This window comes from Ascaphus truei, chromosome 2 (assembly GCF_040206685.1).
Source record: "Ascaphus truei isolate aAscTru1 chromosome 2, aAscTru1.hap1, whole genome shotgun sequence".
NCBI classification, from domain to species: domain Eukaryota; kingdom Metazoa; phylum Chordata; class Amphibia; order Anura; family Ascaphidae; genus Ascaphus; species Ascaphus truei.
In genome coordinates this window covers 90,314,473-90,334,843 of record NC_134484.1, presented here as the reverse complement: position 1 = coordinate 90,334,843, position 20,371 = coordinate 90,314,473, and the positions used below count along the sequence as shown (strand labels likewise).

The 20,371-nt window shown below is 40.3% G+C and overlaps 1 protein-coding gene across 1 annotated transcript; it reads right to left on the bottom strand.

The window, feature by feature from the left end:
* Window positions 1–373: 373 nt before the first annotated feature.
* On the bottom strand, window positions 374–19,677 carry LOC142488112 (uncharacterized). The gene is made up of 5 exons (XM_075588485.1): window positions 19,659–19,677; window positions 14,999–15,304; window positions 13,532–13,609; window positions 12,581–13,168; window positions 374–516 (listed from the first exon to the last, which is right to left on the bottom strand). Exons 1-5 carry the CDS (start codon window positions 19,675–19,677, stop codon window positions 374–376), a joined length of 1,134 nt encoding a protein of 377 aa, XP_075444600.1.
* Between the last annotated feature and the right edge of the window lie 694 nt (window positions 19,678–20,371).

Sequence of the window (20,371 nt, the reverse complement as noted above, 5' to 3'; positions counted from 1 at the left end):
GTGCCTCAACCTGATGGAGTGTACTGCAATAAGAAATGTTGAATAAATCTAAAAAAAAATTTAGATTAGAAATAAAATAGCAATACGCCTTTAATGGAATCAAAGAAAACACAATGAATATACATGTAACTAGGTTCCCCCCCTGGGTCCCCTTTGCATTCCCCTTACCTCCGCTACAGTAGGCAGCATTGCGGGGGGGAGATGTGAGCGGACGACGGGCTCGCCGGAGGCTCTGGTAGTTCCTGATATAGGGCGCCACCATATTGAAAGTGTGGGCGCATGCGCAGTGTGATCGCACATGCGCAGTATAGCTCGCGGCCATTAGGAGAAGGCTTTGCGCATGTGCAGTAGCAGCATAAACGTCAGCAATTACTCATACGTGATCTATGGGGGTTACAAGCCCCACAATGCACTGGGGCAGAGAATCAGGTGTCAGGACACAGGCAATAGGGCTGCAGCATTCACGGAGGACTGCAGTTGATACATTTGATGCTTCAGACACCACACCAGTCGGAGCTGGGACAAGAAGAAGGACAATAGAGTGAGGGACACAGCCAGGACGCGGTTGCATCCTGGACCAGGGTAATATGGGATCAGATCACCCCTCTGATACAAGAGACATTGCATATGGTGGTACACTCCACGCGGGACCCACCCAACGTGGTGACTCTGTGGACATCAGGGTGTTGGGTGCCCAGGGGTACCTTAGTACTTGGGAGTAAACCCCATTAGGGTGAGAACACAGTGCATAGGGAAGCACGGTGAAGGGGCACGGCCCTGCAAGGCTTGTGTGTTTTGGAGTGTTATTGCTATTGTCTGTGCAGTAAAACTGTTATACTTATACGTGGGTCTTATTGCATGGAGTTCCTGTAGTGGGGTCATTCCACACGGTCGAATCCCATACAAGTGGAGGCACTACCGAACCGCGACTCAGGTGCACCCCAAGTTCCCAGCAGTGGAGGCTCATGTTTCCTGAGAACCACAGGTATTGCACCGCACCCACACATACCGTAGCCGCACATCTGCCAGGGGTTGGGACAAAGTGCGCCACATACAACATTTATTTGTAGAAACATAATGGTGCTGATTAAGACTAGAAGTGCAGACATGCTTAGTAACATACTGAAATTGTAATAAAATTAAAGCAATCTATTAATGCAAGTGAGAGATCAGAGTCCTTCTCAGGCCCATGCGTCTATTGGTGGCTGCACTTATTCTCTTTTGGTATATAGCAGTTCTTGCTTATTGGGTGCACCACCATTGAGATACATATATTTATATTTGTTCATATATTTTTTGGTTAATCGAATTGGCTTATTTAATTAATAGGTAGTACAGCTCATCTCTAATTTCTTTTTTCTCAAATCTTATGCTGTGTAAGAAACCCCATATCAGTAACAAGTCCTCTTTTTTTAGTGTCAAAGAGCATGATTATTTTTAGTTCAAATCTTGTCCGTTCTTGATGCTTTTAAACATTGATTTGGATTTTTAAATAATTTATGGAATGATCTGGCTATGAGAAGTGATGTCCAACTGGAGAGCAGCATCTTCATTCTTCATGGTATGTTGTGTGTCTGTGTAGGTTCATTCTGGTTTAAGGTTTTTGGCTGGTTTCACCGATGTTGCATTCTTTTGCTGCACTGAATCATATACACCACATTCCTGGATGTGCAGCAGTATGATCCTTTAACATTGAATGTTCTATGCTTGTGACTGGCTGTGGGGTCTTGGCATACATGCTTGCATGGTTTGGGGCCATTCTTAATGTCCTTTAGTTCGTTATGAAGTTTTCTGTTGACTAACTTCTGTCTGAGATTGGGCGGTTGCCGGAATGCATGTGTTCAAATGCACCTGTCTCCCCTACAATCTATCCTAAACGCCGATGCCAGAATCACTCTACTCTTTCCTAAATCTGTCTCGGTGTCTCCCTGCTGAAATCCCTCTCCCTTCCTGATAGGAATATCAATTCCCGTATCACACACTCAATTCTCCGCCTCACTTTTAAAGCTTAAGGCTGCGCTTATAGTGCCGACGTTGCGGCAAAACAAATGTATTGCGGCCGTCGCTTGCGCTTATACAGTAGTAGAAGGGGCGCGATGTTTTGGTCGCGATCGCTGGAAGTCAAACAATTTGATTTTTCCAGCGACCGCAGCGTGACGTCACCGTCGCCGGCACTATAAGCGCAGCCTTGCACTCTTCTGCCCCTCCTTACATCTCAGCCCTAATTTCTCGCTATGCACCATCCCGACTCTTGCGTTCCTCTCAAGGATGTCTTCTCTCTACCCCTTTGTATCTAAAGCCCTCTCCCGCCTTAAACTTTTCTCACTGACTGCCCCACACCTCTGGAATGCCCTTCCCCTCAGTACCCGACTAGCACCCTCTCTATCCACCTTTAAGATCCATCTTAAAACACACCTGCTTAACGAAGCATATGAATAGCACTGTGGCTGATATTATACACCTCATACATAAACCTTGGCCCCTTGCAGACGCACTTAGCAGAACGCCCTCCTACTGTCTCTGTATGTTCTCCCTACCTACCAATTAGATTGTAAGCTCCTCGGAGCAGGGACTCCTTTTCCTAAATGTAACTTTTATGTCTGAAGCACTTATTCCCATGGTCTGTTATTTGTATTATTTGTTATTTATATGATTGTCACGTGTATTACTAATGTGAAGCGCTGTGTACATTAATGGCGCTATATAAATAAAGACATACATACATACATACTACTAATGACGCTACGGAGAGTTGTTTTACTCACACAAGCCTTAAAACAAAGATATAACAGCAACAAGCCATTTATTCGTGCATTCCTGTGCAAGTGTAAACTTTAGCCACATTTTTCCAAAAACATGAAATTAGGGAACAAAACAACAATAAAAGTGCACTGCAGATTTTAAGACATTTGCAATTCTCTACCTTTATCATTACATTTTAAAAGTTTATTTAAAAAAATTATTCTACGTGTCTATTATCTTGTTTTAAAGTCTCAATCAGCGTAATCTAACATATTAAACATGCCTCTGTCCTTAGTTTACTTTCAACATATGCAGGGCAGCCCCTTTAAAATGACCACATCACTTCCTTTCTTTATTTACTTTTCAATGAAGGCCTTATGCCATTCCTCACACTTTTCCACTGAACCAGGAGGTATGAGGAAATTATATTTTTATGTACATTCAGAGAGCCCCCTCTCAGAAGTCTGGATTTATCACTGTTTCTCAAACACAACATCTAGGCAATATATAAAAAAAACAGTCTAGATGCAAATATGTGCAACATAAGATAGACTTTATGATGCTATACAAAACCAAAAAGAAATCTTCCCTGTAGTGCTCGCTACAATCAATCTTCCATATAGCACTGTCTACAGTCTTTATATTTTTTTAAGTTCTACTTAATTCTACAAGAGGTTAAGATCTTCACACTCTTCCTGTTCATTTAGCAACAAAATATTCCGAAAACATTACCAGTGTGCTCAGTTCAATCCCATGCATCCCAGGACAGAAATCAAACACTGGCAAATACAATAAGACATTGACTTATGTTACCTGGGTTTTGTCATGCAAAGTGAATTAAAATGTAATGGAACAATCACTCTGTTTAAAGGTGAAAAGAGAGAAAAGTAGAGGTCCTTTTGCAAAACCTTAATGGATTACACAAGTTATCTAAATGTATTTAGATGTTGAGAGCAAGAGCCAGACTGATACAAGCTGACAAACTGGGACCTACCTGAACAATAAAAACAGAACTAGAAAAGAACTCAGAGCCCATTGCCAGAACACTAAAGCTTGAGAAACAGAGTGTAATGTGTAAAAAAAAAAACAACAACGACAAAACACACAAGTACTGTATCTTTATTTCTAAATCATTTTTTTTAAGCCATTTGAATAGGGCTACATAACACTTTTCATATTTCCAATTTCAACAACAAGAAAACTTTGGTCTTGCAAATGTGAGATACTGTACCATAACCTTCCTAGGTTACTGTACAAGATAGGGCCACAAATAAACTTGTCTGTGGTTGATTAAACACTAAAAATAAAGCCTATGTACGCTAAACATTTTAATATTCCTCACTCTAATTATGTCAGTGATTATTTGGTTACCTCTGTGATTTAAATATAGAATACAGTATACAACATGCTGAGCTGTTCCAGCTCATTTAGAACAATTGTTTTATGAATAAAATAAGTATTACATCTCGGTGTCATTTAATTTCTTTAAAAAGTGTGTTAATATGAACAGGTGGGGATTTTTCTATATTATCTGGATTCAAGGTGAAACAGCTTTATTACATTGAATTCACATCATTTTTTTTTTTTAAATGTTTATAAAATGTACCTCTCATATAGAGGGAGACAGTGGGCCTCATGCAGTAAGCGTTGATAAGGGAAATATGGCCATGTTATAGCCAAAATTGGGTTTGAGATTCAGTAAGCGCCGATAAGTGCTTCATATCGCCAGGTTTCGGAGCCGATTATTTGGTTATGGCCAGTCGCCTGCCGATAAGCCTGTTTTCGACACTGATCGCCACTTTTTTAAATCGGCTGGATTCAACAAAAAAAAACAGCTTATCGGGGCTGATCGGCACTACGAAATTGAGATGTTATGGCCGATTTCTCCCGCCAACTAAAGTTGGCATTTTGGACGGGAGAACGATCGCTAAGGCTGCCGGAACGGCACTTAGAAAAAAAAAATCTTCTGTACATCAATGGAGTCAATGGAGCGGGGACGTATAACAGTATAGTACTGTTTACGTTTCATTGCTCACAATACAAGGGGGATTTGCATTACAGTGTGGGGGCATTCCCTGCATTGTGTCACAGCTGATGTGTCTTATTTGCATAACATTCGACTTTTACATGTTTGCAGCATTTGCGGGTCACATTACTCATCATGTGATGATGTGGCAAGGGAAAATACTATACTACACTCTTAAAGGAGAACCTCACATCATATCACACATTTTACTCAACTCAGCGACAATTATTTACATGATGTCACACATGTCACACATGTCACTCATACACAGTATATTCATCTTCCTTTACATTACACAATGCTTGTAATGTGACACGCATCTTTAAACGTTCATGTACATCTGTCTTCTCATGTTTACATATACTTTTGGGTCCTCCCTATTTTCATGACGTCACTTATTGGACGCTCAATCACATTGCATGTTTACACTGTAACCGTAGCATTACAAGCACTTCAACCTAACTTATACACACATGTACAGTAATTCATCATTGGGACACCTTGTAAACTCATTCTATACCAACTATCCTCCTTACACAAATGCATGCATATGCACACGACTATTCATTGTTGCCAACATGTCACAATAACATGGATAATTACACATGTTACACAAAACTTTTCCCACGTCAATCTCAGCCTTTTTGTCTCATTACATGACTGACTCTTGCGTTCACAAGTGTTACATGCATTGCACATGCAACTATTTATTTGCAAGCAATCTTTGTACAAAGCTTCACGTCACATCATTGCCAAATATCATCATTCCCTGCAGAATACACACAACAAATACTTAGAACAACAAGTGCACACAGCTTGCCACAGAAGTACTTTATTATGTTAATGTAACACCTTGCATTTTACTATGTCACCTGACATCATCACATACCTATTTAAAGGACGCACATTACCTGCTCATTCACAGCTACTCATTTCAAAATGTTGCGAATGTTTAGGAGACGGAGGAACATTCTTTTCTATGACATGCTTGATGATGAAGACAATCATATAGGGCAAGGGAGGGACACACCGAGGGACAGTGACAGTGACGCGGATACGACAGGGACAGGGAGAGGGACAGGCCGAGGGACAGGTAGAGGGACAGGAGATCAGAGGAGAAGACAGAGGAGACAACTTGTGCCTCGTCCGCGTCTGTACAGGGAGAGAACCCTGTTAGATGGGATGAGTGAGGAGGAGATTGTAAGTCGCTATCGTTTGAGTTCAGCAGCAATCTTAGCTCTTTATGAGGAGATAAGGGGGGATTTAGATTTTTTCACAGCCAGAGGTCGTGCAGTCCCTGGGCTTGTTAAAATGCTGTGCTCATTACATTATCTTGCTTCCGCGTCATACCAGACAACTGTGGGCATAGTGGGCGGGGTCTCGCAATCTACATTCTCGCGGGCCTTGACCCAGTTTCTCTATGCACTCAATAGACGCGCTAGGAATTATATTCATTTTCCTACAGAGGCGATAGAGTGGCTGGAAGTCAGGACTGGCTTTTATAATATAGCAGGGATACCATGTGTGCTGGGTGCAATCGATTGCACACATGTTGCTTTGATTGCACCTAGTCAGAGTGAGCATGTGTACCGCAATCGGAAGCACTACCATTCACTCAATGTACAGGTGGTATGTGATGCCACGATGAGGATAATGCATGTGGTACCCAAGTTCCCTGGTTCCAGTCACGATTCCTCTATCCTGAGGAACTCTTCAGTCTTCCATGCGTTCGAAGAGGGACATTTTGAACCTGGTTGGCTGCTGGGTGAGTACATATTTACATGTTCTAACACAAAACACATGTTGATTTAGGAATGTTGGCATTGTACAATTTGATCACTAATGTCAGCTTATGTGTGCTCCATTCATTATAGGTGACTCAGGATACGGAATTAGGCCGTGGCTCTTGACTCCGGTGCTAAACCCTCAAACTGAAGCAGAGGACAGGTACAATGCAGCCCATATATCTACAAGATCTGTTATAGAGAGGACATTTGGCCTACTCAAGACCAGGTTTAGGTGTCTGGACAGAACTGGTGGGGCTCTTCTATACAAGCCTCAAAAAGTGTCTGATATTATCCTTGCCTGTTGCATTTTGCACAATGTTGCACTCAGGCACAATGTACAGTCAGACCTAGCTGAGGCTTTGGTAGACGAGCATCCCACCCATGTAGCTGCTGAAAATGAACAAACAGCCAGTGGTGGCCAGACACGACAGAATCTCATCAATTCATTTTTTTCTTGTAAGTACAAACTCATATGTTCCTAGTACTACTTTTATAGTTTAATTATGTTATATTAACAATAATGTTTCTTTATATAACCTTCTGTTAGGACACAGATGAATATGGGTTGCACACCTTTCTTTTCTCTGCTGTGTGCACAAAGGGATGTGGCACCGGTATGTTATTGTTGCACAGGTTATATAATCCCTCTTCAATTGTACTTTAGTTGTGTGTATGTGAATACAACTTGGGTAACAAAGCAATAATATTTTAGCATTGTGTTATTCCTTATGCTAAGACAAAACACATTATGCCCATAATCATTCATGCTTCTAGTATGCTTACATACAATGTTATTGGTGCAGTGTAACATGTACATCCAGATGATGTGTACACCAGGCTGATTTACATTTTGAATGTCATGAAATATACATGGTGTTGTACATTTAACACCAAATACACACTTTGCTGTGTTGTTTACGGTACTGAAGATGGCATGTCAATGTTTGCAATTTATATATTGTTCCTTTGCATTATAGGTATATCTCCAGTATGACTGATCATGGTATGTATATTTGCTGACATCTCTCATAAGATGTGGCTACCTCAATCTTCCTATAATTATTGGAACTAAAAACCCAACATATTGGTTTAAACACAAATGTTACATATATGTACTTTCTGTATCATGTATATGCATTTAGCTACTCTTGAGCTTTCATGTGCATTGTATTACAAAATGATTACTCACATTTCATCACATTTTATGTATGTTTCCTTATAATTTCCATTAATGTAATATAGAGGTGGTTGGAGAAAAGGGGATAACTGTACTTATTTGTTTACTTACGGGAGCACATTCATCACTAGCATAGACACACTTTTTAAGACAACTGTTTGTGTCTCTATCAATTGGTGTAGGATCCATGTATAACACCGACAAATGATAACACCAGCTTTATTATGGTAGCTTATATCATCATATTGACTATACTATGTATTTCTAAACGATTAATAAACACAGTAAACTATAGTTAGTTAGGTTAATGAAATATACACAGAAACGTACTTCATAACATGATGGTGATGTCATATTCAGAACATCATGCATTGGAGGGGACCATAACATCTGGCCAGTAACATTATTTGCTACAGTCCCAAACCATTTTATCTACATACCCATGTAACAAGAGATTTTAAAAATAAATGGCTACTTGGTTGTAAGTGTCCTTTACATTGGGAGAAGGAGTGGCTCACTGAGTAAAGACACACACTGGCACTGATAGTTTGAAGCAGGGGAGTCTGGTTCAATTCCCGGTGTGGGCTCCTTGTGACCTTGGCCAAGTCACTTTATCTCCCTGTGCCTCATGCGGCAAAAAAACATTTGTACGTTCCACGGGCCAGGGACCTCAGGCTGAAACATGTGTCTGTAAATCGCTGCGTACAACTAGCAGCCCTATACATGAACATGCTCATATTATTATTATTATTGTTACATAGTTTCAACAGTCATACGTTCCATTACATATTAGAATACACAAATGTGTTAGCAGAGTGGGAATGGTTGTTATATATAAAACACACCATGTCATAAAATGTTAGTAGTCATTAAAGAACACTCAATAAAAATTCATGAGGCACTCTTTTGCAACATCATTATGTTAATTAAGTGCTTATGCAATATAGGCATAAGGGTATCACATTTTTAATTGTTTGTTAATAAGCGCTGCAAGCAATATAAAATTAGTTCCATATGTAGTATAGTAGTCGGTGGCTCCTCCTCACAATCATCTCATATAAAGGTAGACTCTTCTGAAATCATACATTGATCCGATTGTATCTTCCCCGACATCTCTGAAATACAGCAAACACATGATGGTCAAAGATGGCACCTTACTAGATATGCATCCGTGACAACGCGTTACGCAGCTCTATATGATTGTGTAGATACACACGTCACTCACTTATATGTTAGAAGTAAAACTGTTCATCAGTATGTAATGTTTCTTTAAATTTGTAGCAGGCATAACTATGTATAAGAAGTGAACGTTGCCTGTATACTGAAAGATGTGCGCGCACATCTTTGTGTGCGCACGCACTTCACGCTTGGCTCCACTAACTGTTAGCGCATGCGCAAAACAAAGCGTACGTTGTGCGTTCAATACATGTTGAAAATACCAGTAAACATAACATCTTTATTTCAAATACAATGAAGACGAAACTACATTCGTTCTAAACGAGTACATCTGTATTCTTTTTAAACAGACGTGTTTGAACAGAAAGCACGGCCGATAACACAATGCGCAAATGCAATACGTGTGACGTCATGTTAAGCCAGCGTGAAACGCACGCTAACACTCCTCCCACTCAATTAACATTCGGCTAACGCCCAGGGTACGCCTACAAACACTGAGCCGCACGCATCACACACTGCAGTTACCGTTACTATAACAAAACATGACAGCCAATAGGCTTTGAGGCGCGCACGTCGCTTGGGGGCGGGACTTACATCACTAATCCTTTTTAAGGACGCCTTGGCCCATGACAAGGGTCCCACGTCATACGTGGTGGACCCGGTTTTCAATGTTGTAGATGTTGCATGATAACAAAACAGGTATGTGTTAGAGTAATGGTAAAATGTTGCTAATATGTTTAAAGGGATAGGAAAGTACGTATATTTATTCCGTCAGCAATGTGTACTACTCTTTCAGGTCCTACTATATTGTATTAGGAAACAATTTGTTTGTGATCGCTACATGTTATGCAGTCTGCAATGTTACGCTGTATCCACGCATTGAAAGTGAAAATGGTGGTTACAAAAAAAAAAAAAATTTAAACGCAGAGTCAACGCATAACGATTGTTATATTTACCATTCTTCTAGAATTAACTCTTCGCCTGGCTGCAACTGGTCGCTCCAGAAATGCAAGCCATTTTCATCCACGCTTAACCCAACCGCTGAATCCAGTATGGCACATATCTCCTCCAGGATGCGCTCATAGGAATCGCCACTGCTTTCTTCAAATAATTGGTCGGGAGGTAGGTTCATTTCTTCCGGTTCCCATTCCAATGCAATTTCAGCTGAAAGGCTTGGTACATAATCATAGTACTTTTGTTCTTGTACAATGTGGGTTTCAGGAATGGAGGCTGCAGATATTGCAGCACGTATCGATTCAAACGGATCAGTAGTAGCGGATACATTGCTATTGCCATTAGGAATAAATATGCCTTTCACGACAATATAAGTGCCGTCTTTCAGGATAAATTGTTTTTCCGGGGCAATCTTCCAGAAACCATAGGTGTGTTGTAGCTTATCCTGGTCACGTTCAAAAAAGTCATTACTTGATAAAGTGAATCTTATTGAGGAATTAAAATTCCGTGCATGCTTACGGTCTTGGTAATAAGGATATTTTGCTCGAATGAAATCATCGATTTGGCGTGTGCTTGCTTTCTGTCCGCGACTGTTCAAGATGGCTTCACAGATCATGTACTTATACCCTAAAAGGGGATTAATATTGTTAACGAATTCATCAGCCATGTCTGAGTAGCACAAAAGCTGTGTGCAGGTCTGTGTTATTTGCTCATCAAAATGAATGTGCTGAATGGCTAACAAACTCCTGTTTTTCCTTGTCAAGGTCAACAAAAGTAACTACTTTGACTCCTTATTTCAAACGCCAATTGGATTTGTTTGTCTAATTGGGTTAACAGTTGTGGTTCGTGATATGGGACTGTGGGAGAAACATTTCTCCTTCTTTTATCTCGTTTGTGAAAAACATCCCTAGACTGTGAATGCGTTCACATAGTGTTTTTTTGAAAACTAACAAAGAACAGTGTGTGAAAATATTTCTTAGCCAGGCATATCAGTAAAAACACACCTGCAAAAAGAAATGTTTTTTCCCCGCTTACATTTCTGTGTGTATGTGAAAGTCTGGTTAACTCCCTGTCTGCATGAGTTTAAATACGTGTGTATATATATATATATATATATATATATATATATATATAAATATATCTCTTATAAAAATATATATATATTTATATATAATATTTTTTTTTTTTTTATATTGCAGGAGTACACACAACATTGATGGCATTAAGTATACCTTGTATGAAACCTATTTAAATGGTGAGAAACATGATTGAATTAAGTAATAAACATTTGTTTAAGCACAATACTGTTAGAGTCTCATACTTAGGATATTTCTCAAACATTAGGCCTGTATTATTAAAATAGTGTGCTTTCACAAGGAACCATGAAGTGTATTACTTTGTGTATACCAGTTTATATAGTACTATATATATATATATATATATATATATATATATATATATATATATATATATATATATATATATATACACACATATACATATATATATACACACATATAATATATATATACACACATATACATATATATATACACATATATACATATATATATACACATATATACATATATATATACACATATATACATATATATATACACATATATACATATATATATACACATATATATATATATATATATATATATATATATATATATATATACACACACTCACACTCACTCAGTGTGTGTGTGTGTGTGTGTGTGTGTATATATATTATTATACATTCTGAGATGTTATAGAAACGAACACACAACTGATTAAAGGACAAAATTACAATGGCCAAGCAAGGCAAAGGTAAGTAATAATTTACACATAATCCTGCTGTACACGTACAAGAAAGATGTTTGCACTTACTTAGGTGTTTTAATAATTGCATGTGACTAATATGCATATGCAATTCTTACATCAATTAACACACCCAAATGCAATGTTTTGCTGCAAAGTCAATGGCAGCTTCTCTAAACTTAGCAACTGGCTCCTGGTGGACCATTACTGAACAGACGATTACAACATAAATATTTATAACACAATTAATTATGAGTGTTAACATTTCCAAAACTTCACGTGTACAAGAACATAGTTGAAAGTTTGGAAACAACACAGTCTTCAGCATACATACAATAGTAATTAGATAATCTGAAGTCAACAAAACAAGGCCAAAGACATATTTTCTGAATTATAACATTTATTTTTTTTGTTCCTTTTGCGAGCGAGTAACAGGCCTGCTTGTTGTCTCTTGAATTTTCCTTTTTCTTTTGCCACCAACTTTAGGCACAACAGAGCCACTTTGAGTGGCCTCTGGCACTTCACGGGCAGGGCTTGTGGCCAGTGACTGTTCACCTACGGGGCTTGTGGCCAGTGACTCACCTACAGGGCTTGTGGCCAGTGACTCACCTACAGGGCTTTTGGGCAGTGATTCACCTACAGGGCTTTTGGGCAGCGATTCACCTACAGGGCTTTTGGGCAGCGATTCACCTACAGGGCTTTTGGGCAGCGACTCACCTACAGGGCTTTTGGGCAGCGACTCACCTACAGGGCTTTTGGGCAGCGATTCACCTACAGGGCTTTTGGGTAGTGACTGTTCACGGACAGGGCTTGTGCCCAGTGACACATGTGAGCAAGTTGGTAGACACTGCACAAGTGATGGTTGGTCTGTTTCATGTGTGTCTTTTGTTGTTTTTGACCAAAAACTGGTCAGTAGTAACTGCTTGTATTTTGTTTTTGTGGGCTCCTTTGTAGGTGTCAGCTGCTGATTTTGTACAGATGGCAGTGGTAGTATGTCGTCAGGAACCTGCACAGCAATCTCTGCTACTTGACCGGTAACATTTGGGCCTGGTGAATGAATATCAGATGAATGTGGTGAAAACTGACCTGCATGAACAGATCCTGGCTGGGAGGTGTTGAATTGTGGTACATTAGTCATTCTCCAGTAATTAGCTTGTGTTTGCTGAACAACTAATGCTTCGAATGAGGTGTTGATTTTTTGCAACTGTTTAGGCACTTCAATGAAGACTCTGTGGAGATGTGCCAATTGTGATACTGTTTCTTCCTGCAGTCCAATCATCCTTTCCAGCACTGTCATCATGTCTGAATGGCGACGATTTTCTGCGTCCACTATTTTTCCCTCTGAAGCTACAATTGCATCGTATGTGGAAGTTGATGGACGATTTGGCGGTACAACAGTTTCTATTGGCACCTCTTCATGGTCACATGATTGTATTTCAGTCTCTTCTGTGGCGTCATCCTCATCATACTCATCATCCTCATCACCATGATGTTCTAAAAAGAAATGTACACATTATTAAATGGCATGTTAATGTATGCTGTGTTACTATGTAATTGTACTATGTCCTAAGTAACACCTAACATGTTAGCATACGTTTTATAACCTCATTAAAAACTACCTTGACTTACGAATAATGTTTGGACTCAGTATGAAATATGAATGAATGAAAAGTTGCTCTAAACTCAGAAGTCCTACATGATAATTAACATCACTAACACAATACATGTTGCCTTACACTTAATTTTCACTGACACTAAGTAATCCTATTTAAAGAAGATGTGCAAAACAAATAATGCACATGACAACATAACATATAGAAGAGCACATATTATATGGCCAGCAAATGATACACTCACCTTCTAGTAGTGTTGAGCTGGCTGACCCAGGTGAAGACACTTGTTCCATCTCAGGTGACACATGTCCTCCAGGGGCAACTATATATAACAATAACATAAGTTTTACATTTACATGTGTAAATATTGAACAAACACTTATTGTATGTTCTGTATTTATGATTAACTAACAACATCAGTTCCTTAACCGAAAATGTGTGTGAAAGTGAACATAAATAGTTGTAATAACACTGTACATGCCTGTGTACTTAGAATTTTTGAGTTCCCTAACATACAACATACTATGTTTCTGCAGTAATGCGTGAGGATAAATAGATTAAATGAGTACATAAAAATCATATGTTGTGTAGTGATATCAGTATCATAATGTACATAACTATCATGAGATGACCATTCACAATGGTTATCATGAAGGTGGTCATATTGCAAAAAGTGTTGTTTTTGGTAGAGGATATGTGTGGTACATTAATCGAAGATGTGGCACACCTGAATGTGGCTGTGACTCAACAAGACAACACATGCAGTGTGTGATAATGTGTCTTTCATAGTAGTTCAACTATAGATATGAGTGAACTAATGTGTGACGTACGCTTTGATAAGTAATGAGTTGTTGGGGCATTTAGTAGCTAGAGTTAAGCTTTCAAATGAGTGTGATTAACTTCAGTTGTGCTATTCAGGTTGTAAGAAAGGTATTCCCTTCCCCAAAAAGCCTAATCAGCCACACCTTTCAATGACTTGAAACAGGTGCAAATGGTGTGAACTAAGTTGACCGTGAAATGAGGCTGTAATTAGTGTGTGTGCTGAACCCCACCCCCTCTGTTGAAGTGTATGCTGTGATGAGATATTAATTGCAGCTGCTTTAACACAATGGTAGATGAGCTAAGTAGTCATCTGCAGTGTTTAAGTTATGAAAACAATGACATAACATATGCTACGTGTGCCTCATTATGCTGTCTGTATATGACATAAAGCAAAAATGGACCTTTTCATAAGCAACTATAGATGTGTTAGTGCCAGTGATGTTTGTAGGCCGTTACATGCAATTTCTTTGATGCATGCTTAAAATAGGCAGTAATGTCATGTTTGTCGGAGTAAAATCAATAAAATACACAATAACATGATACATATTTCTGTTCTGTACCTGTAGCTACTAATAATTTCTCATGAACATGTGTTACACGTGTACTACCCTGTTGTTCCCCATCTTCGCCCACCATCAATTGCTTCCACTGCAGCTATGCATTTTGGGAATTCACATGTAAATGAGCACGCAATGGCACGTGCTATATTAGTTACTGCTTTTAGTAGGACTACTACATATATGTCTATTTTGAGATATATATATACAGAATCAGACATATACATATATAGATGCAGGTATGCTTATATTGTGAAGACAGTATAAAAAGCAGTGTAACTATGCAAAATAACTGTAAGCAACGACACGCCTAGTACAGTAATATTTATCACCTGCTGGAAATTGTGACGGATAAATTCCAATGTCACGGTCACCAGCCAAGCCTTCCACGACGACGGTAAGTAATTTTGGCCGAAGCAGCTCCTCCAATGGAGTCAATATGAGACGTTGTGGTGTGGGCCCACCTCCAGTGCCAGTAGCATGCACGCGTTGGTCTTGTATTTTCTTTTTCAATTTGGACCTAATATCATCAAATCTTTTCCGACAATGATACTTGTCCCTGACACTATTCCCACAGGCATTGACACCAATGACTATTGTGTCCCACATTTCTTTTTTGCTTGCTGCACTTGTCCGCCCTTGAAAAACATATAAAAGATATGAGGTAAATGAATAATAATATAAGCACCAGTTTCCTACACTGCTAGCTGTTCCAAGTGATAGCAAACATGCTGTTTTATGTGTAATATGTGCAGCACATGAGCATTCACTACTAAACCTATACATGTAAGCAAGGTTGCATTCATATTGTATGCAGTTCTGGCAAATTGACCGCCTGTGTTTATTTGTCCTTGTAAGGCATGATAAAAAGCTGTGTTTCCACACTAATGAACATAGAAAGATATTGTGTACCCATATTTGCATATGAACAAAACTCAGATGACCTAGGATCACATGTATTTGAATAATAAATGTAAAGTTACACTTACCTACTAAATGTCCATATATACTGTCATAGTGCTCCAGAATGCCAGTGACAAGAGCCCTATTTTCCTGGTCATTGAAGCGAGGATTACGTGGCTTCTCCACACGTTTTTTCCGAGCAGGTTTAGGGTCAGAGCTTGGCTGGTGCTGACTGGACTCTCCTTCTTCCAATGGAAGAGCCTCCAAAAGCTGGCCACCAGCAAGCACGCCACCACCAGACACCCCATCAGCAACTGCGCCACCAGCAGCACTCCCAGCACCAGCACTCCCACTCCTAGCACCAGCACTCACACTCCTAGCACCAGCACTCACACTCCTAGCACCAGCACTCCCAGCACCAGCACTCCCACTCACAGCAACAGCACTCCCACTCCCAACAACAGCACTCCCACTCCCAACAACAGCACTCCCACTCCCAGCAACACCACTCGCAGCACCAGCACTCCCACTCCCAACAACAGCACTCCCACTCCCAGCAACACCACTCGGTGCACCAGCAACATCACTCCCCTGAACAGAACGTTCACTCCGACGCGTACTCCCACGAGTAGCACTCCCACTCCCACCAGCATCACTCTTCCCACGCTTTGCGGGCATACTTCCAGCACTCACAAAAAACAGACAAGAAATGTACAGGCAATCACACGACCCACTTCCACATATAAAACAAGACAAAGATGTAAACAAAACAACAAAGGACAAAGCTCACCCAATACACAACAAGTCTCTCAGTCAATATGCAAATGTTCAATCGTCCAGCTCTGTGCGTCTCTCTCTCTCTCTCACTCCCAACAACACAGAGAATGATTAGCAGTACACGTTGCCTTTAAATATGGCGCGCAATCAAAAACATGCTTGTTTCGCCTGATTCAGCAAGATTTGTGATTGTGCAACCTAACAGCACCCCGCCACGCACGCCGATACACCTGTGTGTGATCGGCTCATCATCGTGAGAGTGGGCGGATTTGTTTTCGGGTTGATTTTGAATGTATTCGGCACTTACTGCATACGGAGAGGGAAAAACGCCAATAACATGACTAATCGATAAGCTTGCCGATTTCACATAATCGTCGCTTACTGCATGAGGCCCAGTATCTTCTGGCACCACAAGAAGCCTTTCAGCTAAAGCAATAGATATGAAGAGGTTTTTTTTTTTGTTTTTTTTTAACTAAAGTCACCTGGCTGCAAAACTGGGACAAAGTCTGTGCGTAAGAATTGCATCATATTTATCAAAGGAAAAACTCCATTCCTTTTCTTTGATGAATATGGCTCTGATTTTTGCACTGGTTTTGCAGCCAGATGACTTTTGTACAGTAAATAGACCCCTAAGAATCTCCTATTGCGACTGCTGAAATGAATGGTCCAGCTCCAGAAGACGCCATGTGGAGAGTATTCAGTCTAGCAATTTATGAGCTCAAGTTACTATAAGACCATATTTCCGAAGCAGTGGTAGCCACAGTACACCACCATTCCAAGAATGCATCGTCTGAAGTAACAGCTCAGGAAGGCCTACATTTACTTAATGCAGCCTTTAGATCATAAGATTTATGTAAACCCTAATGATTTATATACAGTATGAGTCTATGATGATTTATGTGATTTTTCTTGTTATTTTAAATAAACTTGGTAAATAAAAAATTTATTGTACTTTTATTATTGTAACTACACCATTGCATTATGATATGTATTTCTCACCTACAGTATGACAACGTCACATGTTATACAAGTGTCACATGAACACTGTACTGTACTGTATGACATTTACAATGGGACAACTTACATTCATGAAAGATACAGCAATGGTTTTACAAAACATAGCATTAAACCCCTCAGCAGTCACACGCTATTCTATATGAGATTTATTATTTCTAGATAATTGTTTTGTTCATTTTTCTATAGATAAAGGAGATCCAACGCACAACGGATTTGCTCAATAGAAAAATGTATTGTGCCACACAACGTTTTGCCCGTAAGGTCTTTATCAAGTGACAGACATGATAAAGACCTTACGGCCGAAACGTTGTGTGGCACAATACATTTTTCTATTGACCAAATCCGCTGTGCGTTGGATCTCCCTTATCTATAGTTCAGATCTGAATTACCAGGACAGGTACCCCTTGAACCAGCAGCACCGGTAATATTGTATGCATTGTTTGATTGTGGTGTGCAGCATATTATCACTGTTTAGTTGTTAATTTGTCTAGCATTGTCTATATGGATAAATGATCAAACAGAACAGATCGTAACTGGCCTTATAAATTTGTTTTGCTTGCTGAAGCTGGCAGATAGAGTCATGGGCAGTGTCTCCATACAGCAACAAAGTGCCCTTCTTGAAGCAGTCTCATACTGTAAGCTGGTGTGCCCTGAAATGTGACAGAGAACGTAGGAGGGTCGCAGAGGAAATGTTCAAGTTTTCAGCAGGAACCTTGCAACAGTCACCACTGCTGCAAGAGATGCACCAATGTCACCTAAATGTTTATTTGCATGACACATCTCTTTTCAGCATTGAATCCTGTGTTGGTTCCGATAATTTCACAGATATCTGCAACGGCTATGTGAGGAGAGTTACAGTATTTGGTTTTTGGTTATGAACTAAAGACCCCATGCTCTCAGAGTTTTATTCCAGACTTTCTATGTGTAGAGTACACAAACCTTTCTAAGTCAGACAGATGTAATTTGTCAGTTTTCTGTTGAATAGCATTGCAAACTGGCTTCTGTGAATTGTCTGTTGACATGCTTAACAAGACACACTCATACAAAAGCTCTCCTCCTATACAACGCCTGTGTCTGCTATCAGCATAGGACATGGCCCCTTTAAGAATAACATTCCACTGGACAAAATCCTAGCAATCTCTAGGCCCAGAACCTAGAGATTGCTAGGATTTTGTGTTTATTAATTTTAATTTTCAACTGGTATAAATTGTTTGGAGGTTAGTGGCCCCTCCTCCCAGGGTTTAAGCTCCCCACCCCACTTCTTAAGTAGCAGTTTTTTTCATGTTTTTGTGCAGGACAGACCCACTGAGGTCATTCTCTCTCCAGCAGAGGTAAATGAAAATTTTCACAGGTAGTGTTAGGACCTGCATACTGGTCATGCTGTGAAGTGGCTGCAGGCTTATAACACTTTGGCAAAAGGGTTTAAACCTTTTAATCACCAAATAGTAAGAACGTATTGTATAGAGGGAAATGGTAGAAGTAGTCCACGGCCAGTCCCTTAAAACAATCCAAGAAAAAATCTTCCCAAATAGGTGTATGGAAGATAATGGGGACAATACACCACCTAGGTGTGGGCTACAGAAAACTGCAAAGTCTCGCCACAAAGTAACTTCAGACTTGAAAACCTGTCCTGTTGGCAGGAATTCTATTATCAAAAACCAGCACACCTATAGAAGAAAGTATGCTGATACTAGATCTGAAGAGGCGGTTCATATACAGTTTGTGGGTCATGAAGCCCTTACATCCGTATACATAGACCACAAAGAATGGGGGTGTATGTCAACTCCAGAACACAAATGAAGTCAACGAATGATGTGGAGAGTAATACATATAACATAAAATAAAACCACATACATAGCTATTAACTACGTGGCTAGTGAGTAGTAACCTCTGCGTAGGGCAAGCACAAAGCGTGCTCTGCTAGTGCCCAGAGGCACGGTTCAGTGACCGTATCCAGTTATAGCCTCAGAATAATATAACACAATTAATGCAGAGGTCACTGAATTGAATCTCTGCTAGATGGAAATACAGAGGTTCACTGAGTGGAGTCTCCCAGATAGCAGGCAACAGAATCACTGTACTTAATCAGAGTGCTCATAGCAGTATAAATCAGTGCATAAGATGTTGTCCATAATGAGTGTTGCACAGAGTATTGTTGCCCTAAGTGTGTGTGGGTTACCCCTAATAATGCTAACAATATGGACCCCCCAGATAGCACTCGGTTTAGGGAGTATGTCTGTCAGAGGAGCGGCTATAGTATATGCCGCTATCAGGTACAGTGACCTCAAAAAATACCTTCTGACTGACCACCCATAGTGTAACTTAGCTTTATGGGGACTGGGGTTGTCCGTTGCAGCAGCTCACGATCCTACAGTGTAGGCAGAGGAGGCGGGGTGCCGAGTTGAAGGGTTGTAGCCTGCTAAGTCAGCAGCTGCAGCCGCAGCAGTTTCATCCCACTGCTAGGAGGCGTCCGCTCGGTGTGATGACGTCATCACGTTCTGGTCACCGTCATCACGTCATCACACCGAGCGGACGCCTCCTAGCAGTGGGATGAAACTGCTGCGGCTGCAGCTGCATGAAACTGCTGCGGCTGCAGCTGCTGACTTAGCAGGCTACAACCCTTCAACTCGGCACCCCGCCTCTTCTGCCTACACTGTAGGATCGTGAGTTGACATACACCCCCATTCTTTGTGGTCTATGTATACGGATGTAAGGGCTTCATGACCCACGAACTGTATGGTATGAACCGCCTCTTCAGATCTAGTATCAGCATACTTTCTTCTATAGGTGTGCTGGTTTTTGATAATAGAATTCCTGCCAACAGGACAGGTTTTCAAGTCTGAAGTTACTTTGTGGCGAGACTTTGCAGTTTTCTGTAGCCCACACCTAGGTGGTGTATTGTCCCCATTATCTTCCATACACCTATTTGGGAAGATTTTTTCTTGGTTTGTTTTAAGGGACTGGCCGTGGACTACTTCTACCATTTCCCTCTATACAATACGTTCTTA

What these genes read in the sequence shown, in the direction of transcription:
- LOC142488112 (XM_075588485.1), bottom strand. An exon ending in TCCGTCACAATTTCCAGCAG is followed by an intron (nt 13,610 to 14,998) that starts GTGATAAATATT and finishes TGTTATATATAG; the next exon opens with TTGCCCCTGGAGGACATGTG. An exon ending in CAAGCAGTTACTACTGACCA is followed by an intron (nt 517 to 12,580) that starts GTTTTTGGTCAA and finishes TTCTTGTCCCAG; the next exon opens with CTCCGACTGGTGTGGTGTCT.